The sequence below is a fragment of the Neoarius graeffei genome, chromosome 13 (assembly GCF_027579695.1).
Source record: "Neoarius graeffei isolate fNeoGra1 chromosome 13, fNeoGra1.pri, whole genome shotgun sequence".
In the NCBI taxonomy this organism is placed as follows: Eukaryota; Metazoa; Chordata; class Actinopteri; order Siluriformes; family Ariidae; genus Neoarius; species Neoarius graeffei.
The window spans coordinates 51,425,920-51,446,134 of NC_083581.1; the positions used below are offsets into that span (position 1 = coordinate 51,425,920).

A 20,215-nucleotide genomic window follows, 5' to 3' on the forward strand; every position below is an offset into this window, starting at 1 on the left:
CCCCCTTGTGCAGCGATAACTGCAACTAAACGTTTCCAGTAACTGTTGATCAGTCCTGTATACCGGCTTGGAGGAATTTTAGCCCATTCCTCCATACAGAACAGCTTCAACTCTGGGATGTTGGTGGGTTTCCTCACATGAACTACTCACTTCAGGTCCTTCCACAACATTTTGATTGGATTAAGGTCAGGACTTTGACTTGGCCATTCCAAAACATTAACTTTATTCTTCTTTAACCATTCTTTGGTAGAACGACTTGTGTGCTTAGGGCCGTTGTCTTGCTGCATGACCCACCTTCTCTTGAGATTCAGTTCATGGACAGATGTCCTGACATTTTCCTTTAGAATTCGCTGGTATAATTCAGAATTCATTGTTCCATCAATGATGGCAAGCCATCCTGGCCCAGATGCAGCAAAACAGGCCCAAACCATGATACTACCACCACCATGTTTCACAGATGGGATAAGGTTCTTATGCTGGAATGCAGTGTTTTCCTTTCTCCAAACATAACGCTTCTCATTTAAATCAAAAAGTTCAATTTTGGTCTCATCCGTCCACAAAACATTTGTCCAATAGCCTTCTGGCTTGTCCACATGATCTTTAGCAGACTGTAGACAAGCAGCAATGTTCTTTTTGGAGAGCAGTGGCTTTCTCCTTGCAGCCCTGCCATGCACACCATTGTTGTTCAGTGTTTTCCTGATGGTGGACTCATGAACATTAACATTAGCCAATGTGAGAGAGGCCTTCAGTTGCTTAGAAGTTACCCTGGGGTCCTTTGTGACCTCGCCGACTATTACACGCCTTGCTCTTGGAGTGATCTTTGTTGGTCGCCCACTCCTGGGGAGGGTAACAATGGTCTTGAGTTTCCTCCATTTGTACACAGTCTGTCTGTCTGTGGATTGGTGGAGTCCAAGCTCTTTAGAGATGGTTTTGTAACGTTTTCCAGCCTGATGAGCATCAGTAACACTTTTTCTGAGGTCCTCAGAAATCTCCTTTGTTCGTGCCATGATACACTTCCACAAACATGTGTTGTGAAGATCAGACTTTGATAGATCCTTGTTCTTTAAATAAAACAGGGTGCTCACTCACACCTGATTGTCATTTCATTGATTGAAAACACCTGACTCTAATTTCACCTTCAAATTAACTGCTCATCCTAGAGGTTCACATACTTTTGCCACTCACAGATATGTAATATTGGATCATTTTCCTCAATAAATAAATGACCAAGTATAATATTTTTGTCTCATTTGTTTAACTGGGTTCTCTTTATCTACCTTTAGGACTTGTGTGAAAATCCGATGATGTTTTAGGTCATATTTATGCAGAAATATAGAAAATTCTAAAGGGTTCACAAACTTTCAAGCACCACTGTAGAGACACAAACAACCATTCACACTCATGGTCAATTTAGATCCACCAATTAGCCTAACCTGCATGTCTTTGGACTGTAGGGGAAACCGGAGCACCCGGAGGAAACCCACGCAGACACAGGGATAACATGCAAATTCCACATAGAAAGGGCCCCATCGGCTGCTGGACTCGAACCCAGAACCTTCTTGCTGTGAGGCAGTAGTGCTAACCACTACACCACAGTGCCACCTGTAATGTGTACAGTGCAGTAGTAATTAACTAATACAATTATGCTGATGGGGTTTGTTAATTAGTAATAAATCAGAGCTCTGATCTTGACTGTCTGTTAATAGACTTCTGCAGTTTTTATCCAGACTATCTAAAATCGTATTGTACTTTTCTTTCTTCTTAAAAAACAGAAAAACACAAAAGAAAAAAGAGAAAGATTGAATGAATGTTACATTAGAGCTGCTGGAAGCAATGTTGCCACATATGGCTACAGAAACCGTTCACCTCCTCCCTTCACTATTTTAGTCATATCCAGTTAGGCATATCAATAATTTTCATATGGACTGTGCATACATGCATGTGGAAGAATGATACTACATTTTCCCTTCTATTAAATGACCAGCAGAAAAAAATCCCAGGTAATATATCCCATCCCAGCTCTTGATAAGCACCTTATTTTATTTAGTACAAACTTTGTTATAGATTTTTATTTTATGACTTCTACATTATCGAATTAGTACAAAACCATTTTAGATTTCCAAACATTAGTTTTCCAGAACAAAATAAAATGTTACGGAAAAATGTTTATATGTCAGTAAAGAAAAGCAGCAAATTACGTAAGAAACCACTTTTCAGACATAAAACATAATGAAGGCTGTTGGGTTTTGCTGCAGAAATAAGAAGCAAATGTGACAATCGAAGTCTCCAGAAGAACTGGGCCTGATTATCCAGGATGCTCACTAAAACTTACAGCTCATTTCCTTATAAAACTGCGCTAATTGTATCTGAGGTTATTATTTTCATTTTTAAGCAAAGGGTTGTCTCACACCAAATATTGACTTTGTTTCATTTATTACTGTTTACTACTCTTTATAGTATTTATTTTATTGTAGAAACATTTATTTTCATTATTTTTGAAGGTCCTACAGCATTTCTTTCCATGTGCCTATGACACTGAAACCGAAACAGTCCAACTAATGCCTGATAGTAAAATGCAGAATAATAAATGATGACATTTAAAATGACTTAATGAGAAGCTACATATCTGGGCATATTATGGCACTTATCAGACATGTTATATGTCCAGGTAGTGTTGCTGCCTAGTGATATTAGCAACTGGAATTGAAGCACTAGCAAAGAAAACAGACTAATGTAGTTAAATATAACCATTTAATGTCAGACAATGTGAGAAATTGACCTCAACATGTTTTTTTTCCACATTAGATAGAGTTTGTGCCTTCTCAGGAAGAAAGGAGACACTTTATTTTATGAGTCTTTGCTTAGTTCAGCTCACTGAACCATTTGCCTGAGGTAGGGCTAGGGGCGCTCATCTTCATGTTCCACGCTGCAGTCCAGTGGCTGATCACACTTCACACACACATGGATAGCTCTGTGCTGCTGTGTAGCATGAGAAAATCATGGGAAATGATTCATTGTTATGATTCTTGATAGTTTTGTTGTTGGTTTTTTCCACAGCGATGAACCTGATAAGATGCTAAACTGAGCCCTTTCAATCGATGGGTAGTGTACAGTCAAGAAGATGAGACGTTTGATATTTGTACTTTGAAGGTCTAAATAAAAATATAATAAGGAGTATAAAAATAGTGTGGGATTTTTTTCTTGGGAATGTAATGAGTTAGAAGTAGAAGTTAGCATGTCTGCCTCTTGACTGGGAGATCACGAGTTCTACTCACGGTCGGGTCATACCAAAGACCATCATAAAAACGGTACCTACTGCCATTTGGCAAGGCATGCTGCAAGATAGATGCAAGTAGGGAGTCAAACTCTCGTGGTTACCAGAGGACCAGCCCTCCACTGTAACCTTAGCTGTATAATAGGCAAGAGGCCGAGGGCTATAGAAATGGAGATTGGCGCTGCCCAATGTGCCTCAAAAGACTGGTTAGTACTGGGACGGGAGACTGCCTGGGAAGACCCAGTCCTGGCGCAGGAGGGACTTTGACTTGACATCAAAATAATACTTAAGTATGGAGCCCCCCACTGTCGCCTCATATCAAGAAGGTCCTGGGTTCGAGCCCAGCAGCCGACGAGGGCCTTTCTATGTGGAGTTTGCATGTTCTCCCCGTGTCTGTGTGGGTTTCCTCCGGGTGCTCCGGTTTCCCCCACAGTCCAAAGACACGCAGGTTAGGCTAATTGGTGGCTCTAAATTGACCGTAGGTGTGAATGTGAGTGTGAATGGTTGTTTGTGTCTATGTGTCAGCCGGGCGATGACCTGGCGACTTGTTCAGGGTGTACCCTGCCTCTCGCCTATAGTCAGCTGGGATAGGCTCCAGCTTGCCTGCGACCCTGTAGAACAGGATAAGCGGCTAGAGATAATGGATGGATAGATGGATATGGAGCCCCCTGGAGATCATGGTGAGGGTTTTTTATAGCTAGTTTTGTGTTTAGGGTTCACAAGGGAACGTAAAAGTAGCTTAAAATCCCTGCCATGACCTTTAGGGGGCGCTATACATAAGCATAGGAATTACAGTAAGTATTTTCTACGCTGGGTGACACGGTGGTGTAGTGGTTATCACTGTCTCCTCACAGCAAGAAGGTTCTGGGTTTGAGCCCAGCGGCCGACGAGGGCCTTTCTGTGTGGAGTTTGCATGTTCTCCCCGTGTCTGCGTGGGTTTCCTCTGGGTGCTCTGGTTTCCCCCACAGTCCAAAGACATGCAGGTTAGGCTAATTGGTGGCTCTAAATTGACCATGAGTGTGAATGGTTGTTTGTGTCCCTATGTGTCAGCCCTGTGATGATCTGGCAACTTGTCCAGGGTGTACCCCGCCTCTCACCTGTAGTCAGCTGGGATAGGCTCCAGCTTGCCTGCGACCCTGTAGAACAGGATAAAGCGGCTACAGATAATGAGAGAGAGAGTTTTGTGTTTAGGGTTCACAAGGGAACGTAAAAGTAGCTTAAAATCCCCGCCATGACCTTTAGAGGGCGCTGTACATAACCATCGGAATCACGGTAGGTATTTAAATAAAGTGTATTAGAAGTAAACTGTGGGTGGTAAAGGACGTGAACTTGCTTGAGCAAGTCCAGTTGCTCTCCTTTACAAGTCCAGTTGCTCTCCTTTACCACCCGCAGTTTACTATGACCTGGATGACTGAGAATCTTCACAGACAGGTATTAGAAGTATACCTCCATGCTATTACACAGATCGACCAGAAGATGTCGCCAAAAAGCAGAGAGCGTAGTGCAGTGCGGACAAGGATCAAATAACAAACCGGTGCAATGAGGAACAGAGAGGGTGGGAGGGAAAACAGGAATCTCTCTCTTTCTCTCTCACACACACACACACTCCTTCAGGGACTGGGACTCAGTCACTCGGTGCTCCTCAGAGTAGAATCTGTGTATCCGAGTCGAGGAAACTGTGAGCGGGAGAGAAACTCACACCATTTCTTTCTCTTCGACTTTTCCATACAATGTGAGGAAATGGCCGAGCCAAGGTGAGAGAATTCACTTCCTTTCACGTCGAAGGGTTCATGGACCAATGCTTTCATGCTTAAAGTTACAAGTTTGCAGGTCCAGTGTAGATTTTTGTTTGCTTGGTTATTAATTAGTTTGTTTGTTTGTTTGTTTGTTTGTTTTAGCTCGACTTTTCTTGTATTTTTTGGAACCGCAGGTTGTTTTTTTGTTTTGTTTTTAAGGTTTTGGTTAAAGGTTATAAAATAAACTAAAGCAAACTGTAGTTGTTTAAAGTGTCTCTCTAGGTGATTAAACAGAGTTATTTATATACATACACATGTCTTCTTTATTCACTTCATTCTCTACTGAACCACCTTAATAACACTAATATTAACATTACACCTGGTGCACAAACATCACTCCAGTGTTTATATATCACACCAGTACCATCACACAATTACCACCTTATGGTTTCATTTCATCACCAGTATCTATTCATATCCCACAAGTGAAACTTTATTTATTTGTTTATTTTAGTCTTTGTTCTGTTTCATGCCTTTAATTCCTCTAAAATGTGAACCTGCTCACTAAAGTGACTCAGTTCATTGATTCAGTTCTTTCCAGTCTGATTCTGTTTCTGTGTGATTCTACTTGGAATAGTTTCATTCACTTAAACTTCATTAAGATGAACTTAACAAACTTCCAGTTTTTTTTTTTTACTTAATTATTCTTCTTAAAGCATATTACCTATAAAGAAAGAAAGAAAGAAAGCACAACTTTATTCATCACACACTTGTGGAATTCCTCTCTGCATTTAACCCATCTGAAGCAGTGAACACATGCACACACACACACATACCCAGAGCAGTGGGCAGCCATGCTAACAGCGCCCGGGGAGCAGTTGGGAGTTAGGTGCCTCGCTCAAAGCCACCTCAGCCCAAGGCCGTCCCATATTAACCTAACCGCATGTCTTTGACCTGTGGGGGAAACCGGAGCACCCGGAGGAAACCCACGCAGACACGGGGAGAACATGCAAACTCCACACAGAAAGGCCCTCATTGGCTGCTGGGCTCGAACCCAGAACCTTCTTGCTGTGAGGCGACCGTGCTAACCACTTCAACTTCATTGGATTGAACTTCACAAACTTCCAGGGTTTTTTTTACTTAATTATTCTTCTTAAAGCATATTACCTATTAATTACAATGAATTACTTAAGGGACTACACGACACAAATTCAACTGATTTTGACACCATCTTGTCGTGGAAGACAAATTTCCAGTGCCAGACATAAATATGGACATCAGAAACAATGAATGGGCTTTATAGTGTGACATAATCAAAGAACAGCGATGTGGCTTCTGAGACGCCCCATGACACCCCGATGAAAAGTCTAGCATGTCAGAAGGTTTTGTATTTTCTTGTTTAGTTTGACAGTTTCTTGATCCTCTTCCCTGATGATGCACAAGGACGTGAATGATGACTGTTGGGGTCAAACTTGTATTGTTGACAGTCTCCTGACCAAGACATGGCAAGAATTTTTGGCACTATGATTGCCTGATCTGACATGATGACTATCGTGAAAGACAAAAATATCATGTAGTCTGATCCTGGCATAAAACTAGCATGGATATTACCAACCATACAAGTCAAAAGTTTGGACACACCTTCTCATTCATAGATTTTTCTCTATTTTTATTAATTAAAAGACACTTCATATCTTGAAGTAATGATGGATGTTGTTTCTGTTTACTTAGTTGAGTGGTTCTTGACATAATATGGATTACTACAGTTGTAGAACAGAGCTATTTACTGTATGTTTATTATTTACTGTTTACTGTTTGATCTCAAATGCTTTAAGAAGGCAAGAAATTGCACTAATTAACTTTTGACGAGGCACACCTGTTAATTGAAAAGCATTCCAGGTGACTACCCCATGAAGCTGGTTAAGATAATGCCAATAGTGTGCAAAGCGTCATCAAGGTAAACACTGGCTACTTTGAAGAATCTAAAATATGAAACCTATTGGTTTTTCAACACTTTTTTGTTTACCACATAATTCCACATGTTATTTCATCGTGTTGATGTTTTCAGTGTTGTTCTACAATGTAGAAAATAGTCCAAATACAGAAAACCGTATGAATGAGTAGGTGTGTCCACACTTTTAACTGGAACTGTAGTTATGAGATTAATTGAGGAATGTAAACCAGTAGCCATACACCAACTGGCTCCAAAGAGCTTTAGGAGTTTGTGTATTCAGAATAAACACAATACAATCCACACAGAGATGTAAAGAATGATCAGCGTGTGTCATGTGTAGACATAATCCAGCTCAGGTTGATGATTTTGGTGAGGAACTCTCCAAACTAGAATGTTTCAGAAAAATGCTGCTCAAGATCAGACATGCTCTTTATACTTGTCCCATCCTCGCACGTGGTTTATTAGCTCTACTGGGTTTTTTAAGAGTCCCTCAAGGCACTTGGACTGCTTGGCCTGCTGTGTGTGTTCTGGAGCAGTGGCATGAGTGTACTTTCGACAATGTGTAGCTGAATGGCCGTATATTTCTAACATAAGAATTTAGTACTGACTGAGCTTTTATGTCCAGGCTATTAGTTTTTTATTCATAGTGGCCTGGCAGAGAAGTAGGTTCATAAATAAAAGCTTTCATTTGGTATGTAGCACTGATTAAAATGACTGCGCTTCATTGTGGTGTGATGGACTTCGCCACTGCACGATGAAGTATTTATTCTGATTCCCATCTCCTGCTCCGTACACACATCGGCTGAGCTGTGACCTCGCGATAGGTAGAAAGTAGAGCCCTGCACTCCCGCGGGAGTCCCACAGGACCCGACGCAAAGCAGTGCGGCGCGGGACAAATTTTGAAAGCTCATTACAGGCGCGGGCGGGAGGGGGAGTGCACAATGCGGGAGCGGGCGGGAGAGGTGATAAGCTGCAGTCCCGCTAACTAAAAACGTGTTTAAATAAAATTTATAAATTATTAATTTATGTCTATCATATATAATTTGTGCTGGATATTTTATTTGGCATTACTAAAAACATTTTAAGATGCCTAAATTTGCGGATGTAGTCTAATCTCGCGTACGTTTCCGATTCCTTTCCGCTCTTCCGTGTTTGAGATCTCCGATCATGGCAGAAGAGCAGAGCTCCTCTAGTGAAGCTCACAGTGCTTCAGAAGTAAGTGCTGCTTTAAAAAGAGGTACATTTACCGTTAAAAAGTCAAGAGTCCTGAAATCAGACATTTGGAAGTCGTTCTCACTCGTGTACGATGCAGAGGGAAATCAGCTGCCCTTTGCTTGTTGTGATAAGTGCCAAAAGGTTCTGAGTATCTCTGTAAAGCCTCAGCTGCGCATGCCGCCTGGCAACGCACACCCTCGCTACGTGCGCTAGGTGAAGGATCGGTTAGTGGAGAGCTCAGCTAAGCTCAGCATGTTTAATTCCCCAAGCCAATGACAAGAACTTTCGTGAGAAATAACGCGAACGTCTGCATCATGCGGAATTTGCGGGTGGAAGCGGGACAAAATATGGCAGGCGGGAGCGGGACTGAAAATCATAATTCTTGGCGGGAGCGGGACTGCACAATGCGGGAGCGGGACTGAAAATTCTGTCCCGCGCAGACCTCTAGTAGAAAGAACCTTTATTATTAGGAGGATTAATGAGACCGCATTGCTGACACATGAGCTCTTTTCTGAATCAGGAACACACAGGTATCTGGAAACTGAGCAAAATAAATTGCAGCGTAAATATAATTGTCATATAACTCTCAAGCAGTCACTTTGCAGTCGGGCGGCGTGGTGGTGTAGTGGTTAGCGCTGTCGCCTCACAGCAAGAAGGTTCTGGGTTCGAGTCCAGCGGCCGGTGAGGGCCTTTCTGTGTGGAGTTTGCATGTTCTCCCCGTGTCTGCGTAGGTTTCCTCCGGGTGCCCCGGTTTCCCCCCACAGTCCAAAGACATGCGGTTAGGTTAACACGGGGCAACCTTGGGTCCTGAAGTGCCCTTGAGCAAGGCATCTCACCCCCAACTACTCCCTGGGCGCTGTGGCACATAGCTAATGTGTGTGCTCATTGCTCACTTGTGTGTGTGTGTGTGTGTGTGTGTGTGTTCACTGCTTCAAATGGGTTAAATGCAGAGGATGAACTTCACTGTGCCAGAGTGTGCATTTGACAAATAAAGGTTTCCTCTTCTTCTAAACACACTGTATCTAGAGAAAATGAGTAGCTTCCACTATTTTAGCATAGTTTCTGGTTAACCAAAACACAGTAGAGCGTCCACTTGCCCACTGGGCTAGCTAATGAATTTGTGATTTGTACACCCATTTCCTAAATGACATTAATGAAAAGAAATTTCAGTGAAATAGAAGATTAATTACAGACACTAATAGAGCTCCCGGTCTTGTCTTTAACACTCTGTGTGCACCAGATGTGATGCTGAGCTTGTTCTGAATGCTTCAGTGCTCTCAGCTAATCGACTGCTCTGTCACTCCTGCCTCATCTTCCAGGTGTTCATGAATAGATTTCACCAAGTTTGTTTCATTTGTTCTGAAGCTCATCCCTGTCACGCAGTGTGTCCCTTTTAAACCTGTAAAATATTCATGAGGCCATATGGAAGAGTTTAGTAGAAGGCTGACAGAAAACGTGATCATGTCTACACAGGCTTTCTACTTTTTTTTTTAAGTCCATGTCCAAGAGTCATGAAGAATGAATCAAAATTTATACATGCAACTTTGTGGACAGATTAACTGGCCACACACTGTATTGATGGGTTTCACGTGACATCACATCCCCCTCATTAGTTATTCAAAACTTTAGCTGGTGGTCTACTAAAGCTCAGTCAACAAAGCGTTTGTACGGAGAAGGTGCATTGCTCGCATGAAAAATGCCTTACGCTTGCATTGTTTTAGGTTGTTCGAATTGATCAGACTGTGAAACTGATAAAAGTTTCTTCAGGGTTCCTCGTGAACTAATAAAAAAGGGTGAACGAACACAGGATTTCACAAAAAGACTTCGAGAAAGGTGGCTTTTGAACGTCTCGCTGAAATCGAAGGGAGCCGAGTCGAAGCACGCTCGAGTTTGCAGGGATCACTTGGTGAAAGGTTTGTATCTCCCTCTCAGCTATGTCCTTAGTGTTTTCCAAGTACTTTTCTTGCTATGTGTCATTATTTTACAGTACTTTGTTTAGTCGTGAAGCGCTAAAGTCCCCAGCTGTTTCTTTGCTTACTCCTCACAAAGTCCATATGCATGAAGGTCGCGACAAAATTCTTCCCCAGCCGTACAGTTACAATGCGCCATGATCACTTCTCCATCTTGTTTAACTAAGATCCAGGTCTTTAAAGGGGTTTCTGATGATCTTTGTGAATGATTTAGCTGAGAGATAAGAGCCAACACAAGTGAGAATCAAGCCAACTGTTGTTTATTTACACTTAAACTTGCAGCGCTTCGTTGTAAAGATACGAATGAAAAGCTTTAAAAAAAACACTTAAATGGGTAAAAACAATACAGGATTCATTCGGCAGTGACTTACTACCGAGGTCCTTTACCCAGCCACATACAGAAAAGTTGTAAGTCTCCGTACTCTTCCACTCTTTCATCTGTTTTGCGGTGTAGAAGGATGTCTGCAACACCAGATAGTTCGAGGTGTCATGGAACCCGACTGAAGGGTCGTTTTCGAGATCGTATGACAAATCCTTCTTTCCCAGACTGTAGGGGTCGATTCCATTCCGCATAGCAATCTTCTGAATATATCTAAAGCGAGCAGTGGCTTCTAGATTACGAGCGTACTCTGATAAGTTTTGCTAGTTGTTTGCACTACGGCAGCCATTTAGACCACCAGCTATTTCACTTCTGGTAAAACCGCTAAGAAAAGTCATGTGATTGAAACCCAGCAATTCCTGATTTTTTTTACTTTTATTTTTTTGCTTGATTTTGATTGGTCGGAAGGTGTTGATTCATTTTCTATGATAGTAGTTCCAGCTTCATGGTCTTTATTAATGCTGTTGTAATATAATTATCATTTCTGTGCTAGCACTTTTCTCTGAGGAGATGTTTATTGAGCATTTTTGGAAGGAGTCTCCAGCGTCACTGCTTTGTAACACTCAGAGGTGAAGCTGTAACTTTCCAACACAGAAGGCTTTTTTGTCTTATAAAATTAAAGAGATGGAAAACAGAGAGACTGGTGAGGGAACGGAAGTTTCATTATCGCAAAACAAACCTTGATAAGGTGATGCAGGACCATAACACGAAGCGGAGGCAGATATGTTATAAGGGAGGAGACATCCCATTGTAAGAATCCTGAATAGAAGTATATGGGGAACGTCTGTAGCCCCAAAGATGGTGGTTGTATTCATATGTCCCACTCCTCCCCCCAAAAGCCAATCATCTGCCGAACCAGGAAAAATATAAATCCAATTGTGTTGTTGTACTGATGCAGGTGTGCAGTTGTGCATGCGTAGTAGAAGTATAGCGACCTTGTAGCAACCTTGCACATGCCTAGTAGAAGTATAACCTGTGGGGAAAAAGCTTTTTAAACTTTATTTTGGGGCAAAGTCACCAAAGTTTTAAGTATGTTTTTTTTTTTTAATCAGATTTGACTGGTGATTCTATATATGGAGTTTTTGTGTCCTGGTGAAAGTGTAGTTATGATTCTTTCCCTGAGGCTCGTTAGCCCAAAATAACTGCCCGGGTGCATTTCCAAGATGGCTGCTGAGTGGCAAGACTTGTCTATAAGGACTTTGGTGAAGGGGTCTTGAATCATCCATCCGTTCATCCATCCATCCATCCATCCATCCATCCATCCATCCATCCATCCATCCATCCATCCATCCATCCATTATCTGTAGCTGCTTATCCTGTTCTACAGGGTTTCAGGCAAGCTGGAGCCCATCCCAGCTGACTATGGGCGAAAGGCGGGGTACACCCTGGACAAGTCGCCAGGTCATCGCAGGGCTGATACATAGACACAGACAACCATTCACACTCACATTCACATCTACGGTCAATTTAGAGCCACCAGTTAACCTAACCTGCATGTCTTTGGACTGTGGGGGAAACGCGGACAACTTGCAAACTCCAACACAGAAAGGCCCTCGCTGGCCGCTGGGCTCGAACGCAGGACCTTCTTGCTGTGAGGCGACAGCGCTAACCACTACACCATTGTGCCGCCCCTCTTGAATCATCCTGAAGTGGTTTATTTTGCAACAGTGACTGGTTCGCTGTACATTATCCTGCTTATGATATGGCTACTTACTAAATAAATCAACAGTTTGACAAAAATATTGATTTAAAATGCTTTTATCGATTTAAAACTATTTTATTGCTGCTGTTAATAATGATGTGGTCCATAGAACACCGTCATTGACCAGTCAGAATTGAGTATTCAACAAAGCCGTGTAATGAAGCTGTTATAATGCAAGGCAGCTTGTTTTGCAGACGTACCACAACATTAAATAAGTTAAAAGAGTATAACATACTGTATATAACGTATCACGAATATAAAAATTTAATCATTGGTAAACTGCTGTGGTGTAATCATGGCGGACATGGTGATTATTGGAAAGCTTTGGGTGGTAACTCTGCATCACATCACCCTGTCGTTGCTTATTTTCTTATAACAGCACACGTTCCTTACTTAATTTAGTTTCCTCACAGCAACATGCCTCATGTTCATCTCATAATCCACATTGTTTAGAGGAGATGATGTTGACTGTTGAGCGGCCATCTTATCTATACAGCCAATAAAATCCATGTCAACAATAATGATAAGCTTCATGAAACCTTCTTCCAGTAAAGGGGGGGGGGGGGGGGGGGGGGGAATATTTTCTCTTCAGCTGGCCCTGAGAGCAGATGAATCTTTCCCAGGCTGTAGGCTGCATGTTGCACTTGAATCATCTGTTTAAGGCCGATGTTGCTCGAGTGCTCTACGATGTACTTTGTAGTGGCTTGGAAAATGGTAGATTCGGTTCTTTGGCTTGTGGTTGGGCCTTAATTACTAGTTTCCTCTTCTGGAGCTTCGCAGACAAAATTACAAATTGCCTTGGCTCTGCTGGAAAAAGAAAGAGGAAAACCCCAAAACAAATGTTTTGTTTGCCAGCTTGTCATTTCTAATAAAACTCGTGCGTTGAGGGACGCAGGTGGGCCCAGTAGAAGGTTTGGACAAGATTATTTAATCGAGTTAAATTCAACTTTCTTTACGTTATCATCCACAGAAAATAACAAAATGCTGTTTTATTTTGATCAGGTGCAGCTCAGCCTTGAGCATACGTGTGTAAAAGTTCTCTAGGTTGTTGGGGTGAGAAACGCTTTCATTCACGGTAGCATACAATTATGAATTGATTCTTTTGGAATTTTCATGGATTTCGATTGACGAATTGAGTCTAAGGGCCTCTGCATGCTCTTGCTACAAGGCTTTCGCAGATAGCTTTTCGCAGACAGTTGTAATTTATCGTTGAGCGGGGAGTAATAGGCGTGCGCGATGTTATTCACCGCCACAACGCAAGGGGGCGCGAAGTCGCGAAATCGCTAGGAGTAGTTGGTGGCAGGGCTTGAAATTAACTTTTTTTCTTTGTGTCCCCCAGTGGTCCCGAATTCTGTGTTGTATTGTCCCGAATGGAAGCAATAGTGTCCCCATTTTTTTCCTCTCTGAAATAACCAGTGGTTGATATTATCATATGAAGTTACTATTATATTTGTAACTATGCGATTTTGAACCCTTTATATCATTTTTACAATAAGTCACAAGACACAAGCGACACATGTCCTATACATCATCTACTTCAAAATGACAGTTATTGCATTTTCAGTTTATTAAACTTTGGCGATCTCACTGTATGAATAGATACCCGTTTATTTAAAGGGGCCAACTAGCTCATTCAGAAAATGTTTCAACTCCCTACATCTGCAGTACACTTTAGTTGAAAATAAGACCCCTTTTATGTTCATTTCATCTACTTATACCTTGAATATCTGTTGGCACTTATAAGGCCAACTTATAATTTTCACCATTACCGTTATCCATTTTTATGAACTTTCCGTTATCCATTACCGTTACCCATTTTTATGAACTTTCCGTTATCCATTTTATGAACTTTCGCTGCCGAAACGTGGGTGCAAATGTTAGCAACATCAACATAGTGGCAGGTCCGAGCCTAGTTGTGCTGCTGACTGACTAAACTTTCTGAACGAGAAAGACACCAAGAAAACTCACTTATTCTGTTGAACGGTATCTTCCGTCAATATCATCCACATCATTCCTGTTGTATTTTATAACGTGTCTAACAGTGTTCATTAAGTTCATTCAGTTGCTAGCGTTGCCTGCAGACCAGGCGATGACACTTTGGATCCTGAAGGTCCCGGAGACGTTATGTCTGGGCTTTCAGTTTCTTCCCCGCGGTCGGTCCGCTTCAACCACTTAAGCATTTTTGTTCTGGCAAGAGTCGGCGCAGCGTGTGCGCTAGCAATTCCATTCCAAGTCCATATAATGCGGACTCCGGCCGAAGATTCTAGAACAGAATGCGCTGCTCTGTAGCCTACTGATGCAGGTGCATCGAAAGTGTAGCTACTATGTATTTTTCGCTGTTAACGTTTTAAAATTAAAATTGACAAATTAGGTGAATGTCTACGTATGTGTTACGGCTTTGTAAATAATATTAATGTAGAACTTTTTTTCTAGATCTATTTTTTTCCATTGTCCCGGGATTGTCCCAGATATGATAATTTTGTGTCCCGATGACATTTTTTATGGTCCCCGGGACGTCGGGACACCGTTAGTTTCGAGCGCTGGTTGGTGGGTGTGGTTAGTGGAGTGTTTATCCTCCGGTTACTTATAATGACTAGAACTGGAGTCGTATAGATGTACGTACTTCCTCACTTCCTCGATCAACCGCTCTTCGTGCTGCTCCATCTTCGCTCGTGTTTTTAAAAATGGCGGTCGTGAAAACAAAACAAACCGGGAAAGTAGGGAAGCGGAAGTGCGTGTACAGCGGATGTAGAGTGGACCAATCAGAGCCCTCTTGTCTGCGACGCTGTCTGCGAGGCTTCTGCGGTGGTCACAATTTTTGGGAGGTGCACGCAGAGCGTCTGTGAAGGGGGGGGCTACGCAGACGCCATCTGCGACACCATCTGTGAGGACTGCGTTGTCAGCATAAATTGGCCTTAAGTTACAACTTTTAAAATACGTTTCATGATGAAAAACACTACACTTCCTGTAATGCTAGCAGGGTTACCAGAGCAAACGCATTTAGATTTTTTACAGCATTTATTTATTAAAAGGCAAAAAAATAATAATCCACACAGCAAGTGTGTTAAACAGATGAGCTGAAGATGGCAGATCCTCTGTCACTTTAAATTGAACTAAAAAGCTGGAAAACTTTGCTGTGAAGTTATAAAAACAAACCTGAAACATTGAAGTTGATGATAAAATAAATATGATATTTCTTTTTGAGTTTCCTTAGCTTTTATGTCATAGGAGCAATCTGAATAATGTTAGCGCTGTTTTTGGTGTCTGGCAGGATGACATGCTTAAGGCTCTGTTTGCCAGGAAAGTTTAATTTGACTAAGCTGGAAGACAAATCCAAATCGACAGGCAAAGGCAGCGTCAAAAAACAGGCAATGGTCAGGCGAGGCACAAACAGGAAAAGACATCCATCAATTATCTGTAGCTGCTTTATCCTGTTCTACAGGATCGCAGACAAGCTGGAGCCTATCCCAGCTGACTATGGGTGAGAGGCGGGGTACACCCTCGACAAGTCGCCAGGTCATCACAGGGCTGACACAGAGACACAGACAACCATTCACACTCACATTCACACCTACGGTCAATTTAGAGTCACCAATTAGCCTAACCTGCATGTCTTTGGACTGTGGGGGAAACCGGAGCACCCCCGCGCAGACAACATGCAACCTCCACACAGAAAGGCCCTTGCTGGCCGCTGTGCTCGAACCCAGAACCTTCTTGCTGTGAGGCGACAGTGCTAACCACTACACCACCGTGCCACCCCACAGGCAACAACAAAAAGTAAAAATCCAAAGTACAAACAATGTCCAAAAAAACCAGAATATCAGAAGGCTTGGTAAAGTCAGGTAAGGATACACTGAGCGTTTACTTCCAGGGTAACTGTGAAACTGAGAGCAGGCTTTCGTCTAAACGGGGGAACAGGGGCGCTGCCCCCTCTTACTCTCAGCGTGCGCCCCCTTACCGACTCCGTGAAAACATCCCAGCAACACTACGTGACAATTTGTCTGATCATCAAATACGTTATAATTGCTGCAAAAATATTCCAATCATAGTAGATACACCGCCAGACGGTGCAAAAACAATCCAAATTGGCGTTTTCCAGACTGAGGCGCCATGTTGTTTACTTGTCGCGGCTGCTCTCGCGAGATTTGACATGGGTTACATACAAGGTCAGCTGACTTGTAGAGCGAGATTTCTCGAGACTGAATGACCTTTCACCCACCGGCGCGGGAGCTTTTGACAGAAGTGGTTCGCGAGTTGTTTTTGTTGACACTTGGGCATTTAAAGATGTCATCCCGCGGCACGAAACGGGAGAAAGCCAAAGACTGTCCGGGGCAGAAGAAGATTACTTCTTTCTTTTTCAATGTTGACAGACAATTTGTTACAATTTCCCTCTCAGATGGCCTCAGAATGTCCCATTGGAGCATTTTTCAAAGGCTTTGCACGGCGGGGGGGACAACCGGCACCATCTCCCCCCCCCCCGCTTTGCTCCCTCGCCATGGTGAGCGCCCTCATACTAAATTTTTCTAGAAAAAACCCTGGAGAGTCCTTAAGGAACAGGTGTGTGATTAGAACTCGGGAGACTGACCCTGTGTCCGAAATCGCTCCCTACTCACTATATAGGGCACTATAGAGGGTTCCCGCATGACGTCACCGCGCCGCGAGATTTTGGTAGTCGCCATATTGGAAGACCAAGTACACATCTATGCAAGTACATACATACATAAAACAAACTACACCTGAAATGTAGCCAGGGCCGGTTCTGCCCTAATCTGGACCCGGGTGCAACATCGCGCAACACCCCCCCCCCAAAAAAAACAAAAACACACCAGTCTAAATCAGGACAACCAGTGTTCGAACTACGGGGGTACTCGGGGGATCCGAGATCCCCTGAAACAGACATGAGATCCCTTGAAAACATGATTTGGGAAATGTTGGGGGGTCTCTAAAATATTGGCAAAATGATGTTTATTGACATAGCAATCGTGTGTAACGGGAAGCATTTGCATATCCGAAGTGTTGTGTTTACATCAAAGATAAAATAAACCGATATGACAACGACTGCTGCTGCCAGGTTGGTTGTTGAGTAGCCTGACTGTTTTTTTTTCTTGCGTGTGGTATCATTGTTGACGCGAGGTTGTTTTTTGAACATGCCAATGCGGACACGATTTCCCCTGATGAGTTATGACTTCAGACGCGATGCGTGTGTGGAGGTGTGGAGTCCGCGTGATATGTGCGTAAGATAGGCTTCTCATGTGTTTGGAGATCCGCGCTCCGAGACAAGCGCAAGCACCCCCCCAGGGAAAAAAAGGGACCCCCCGAAAATATCGGCATAGTTCGAACACTGAGGACAACCATCACATAACTATAACTATAAACATTTTATATCAACTATTTTAACTAAATGGGCTATAATAAATAAGCCTGCAGGCAGCCACGGCGGGCTGCCTCAGAAACGTAACCATTCAATGACACAACTGAAAGCCTGCAGCCACGGCGGGCTGCCTCAGAAAAGTAACCATTTGTCCTACCTTAACTCGTTTTGCATTTTCTGCCTCCTTTTTTGTATTTTCGACCCTCCGTTTATTTTCTTTCCTTTTCTGAAAACCCGATTTGTGTCCAGACATTTTGTTCTGCTACCAACGAACTAACTCGTCAGGTCTCGTCTCTCGAGTCCGCGATGAAGGGCAACAATTGATACATTTTTACAAACAGCCAATAAACAGCCAATAGGGAGGTTGCAACGTTCAGGCTCTCCTTTGCTCACAGACACTCAGTAATGCACTTATTCTCTGTCTCCTGGCAGAAAGCTCCTTGGTTTGCTTGTGTCTCAATCACAGCTGGTATTCTGAAGAACGACTTCTTTTCACCTTTCCCATCAGCTTTGTTGGAACACCCTAACACAGCACAAAAGTTTACCATTATAGGTTTATGATGAATCAAGTGCCTTGTGGGTTTAAATTCCGCGCGCTGCCGTTATTTCCCCCTAATCACGAGTTTGTCGGTCTTCCAATATGGCGCAGGGTTTGTTTACTTCCGGTTTCCGGTGACGTCAGTGGGAAGGGTCTATATAGCGAGGACGCCATTTTGTAGTGCTGTCCGAAACAATAGTGAGAATTATTACACCCTATATAGTGCACTTAGAGTATCCCACAGTGCATCACAAAAAGTAGTGTACAACCGATGGTGACTAACCAAGCAATATATCCCATCATGCATTGCGGTCACGCTGAAAGAAATCAAATTAAAAATCTCAAATGTGATTTAATAAAAGGCCGCGGCAAAGAAGAAAGTATGCAGCCTTGATTTAAAAGAACTGAAAGATGCAGGTACTTTGTATTGATTAATGTGTGTATACGCTCAGTATAATATGGATTTATCACAAAAATACATGCATGTATTTATTATTTTGAAAACCCACCAGCCGCCTGATATGGCACGTTTTAATTGTGTGATGATAATGACGTAAATACCAGCACGACGGACCGAAAGCGCTTTTTCATTTTACCAATGAGCTCATTATATAGTCCTCTATATAGTAATTCCCTATATAGTGAGTTAGGGAGTAGTGAACGAGTGAGCGATTTTGGACGCAGGGTGAGCGTGTGAGGTGCAGGATGGGTGCTGTAGGATGGGTGGCCATATTTAAAGGCCGCTGCGAATTCTGGGAAACGGAGTCTTGAGGTGCAGGTGTGGCTCTGTTTTAGTGATCATGCACAAAAAACAAAGTATAATTCACCATTGCATTGTATATTTTTGATATTTTCATGATGTTTGCACAGGTAATAATGTGGCACAGAGCTGCACAAATGACATTGCGTAAAAAGACATTGGATTTGAAAGAATACATTATGAAAAAGTGTGTTTATGTGTGTGATACCCAATCAAATCAACTCCTCTCCTTAGAGTTCACGTTCAGATATTTATACTGATTTTTAGTAGAAATAATTAGCTAGGTGTTGGGCTGTCGTTTTTCTTTACTTAGTTGAGCAGTTCTTGACATAATAATCAAATATACCATGCACTGAGAGGCTCCAGTTGAAATGATGGATTCTTTGACGTGACTGGCAGAGTACTGTATTCTTCAGGGGAGCCTCTCAGTGCATGGTATATTCAATTTATATCCCTCATCAAAACATTCCCAACTAAAAGTGTTAAAGTGCATATCACGGGTAAATTCAGGAGCAAGATCAATGTAATCCTCCTATTTTATATTAAACTTTGGTCAAATGTCTGTAGCATTCTGCATTCTTTTGCGATTTTTTTACCTTGCACTATACCAGAAAAATTCAGTTGAAATCAAGCCATTTGAGGCGAATTGGTCCGCCTCTGAAAAAACTTGGCATTTAGATTTCCCGGGAAACATTGATTTTCGTGGCGTCATCTGCGGGACGCCTCCCTCTGAATCCTACGTCAGCGCTGGTTTGTTTATGAGAAAACGACCTGGTGGTTTTCTGCAAATTTCTTCAATGTTATCACGTAATTATTAAAATGGCTAACAGATGTATCGTAGGAGGGTGTAGCAACACCAATCATGATGAGATTAGTACTCATGGTTTTCCAAACGACCGGACAATGAGAGAGAAATGGGAGCGCTTGGTCTACACAGGCTGTGCACTGAAACCGTGCAAAGCTCGCGCAGCCTGCTGGCGCTTCCGCAGATAACGTCACAGTTCTGGCTCCACACTCCCTTGGGATTTTTCCAGACACGTTTTGTTATTTTATTTTTTTCTGCTGTAGACAGATGGCCTCGTGCAAAATTACCCTTCTGGATAAGTGTGTAAAGGGACATACTTTCATATAAAAAAAACAAAATTGGTCCAGAATATGCCTTTTAAGATTGGATCTTGGCATAAACTCATTGGAGGCAGCCATGTTTGTTGTTTACATCGTTGCGACCTTCAACTTGCGCATATGTAATGTCCCATGCTATTGGCTGCCTCGCTAGGCATGATCATGAGATGTAAATCTACACACAGAGAAATGCT

General features: G+C 42.5%; 1 protein-coding gene across 1 annotated transcript in view; it reads left to right on the forward strand.

The window, feature by feature from the left end:
- The first annotated feature begins 4,870 nt into the window (after positions 1-4,870).
- Positions 4,871-20,215, forward strand: part of arhgap46b (Rho GTPase activating protein 46b) — a 247,416-nt gene continuing 232,071 nt past the window's right edge. The window contains exon 1 of the mRNA XM_060938001.1: positions 4,871-5,028. Coding sequence (XP_060793984.1) covers positions 5,015-5,028 — 14 coding nt within the window. The 5' untranslated portion in view covers positions 4,871-5,014. The remainder of the gene's footprint in view (positions 5,029-20,215) is intronic.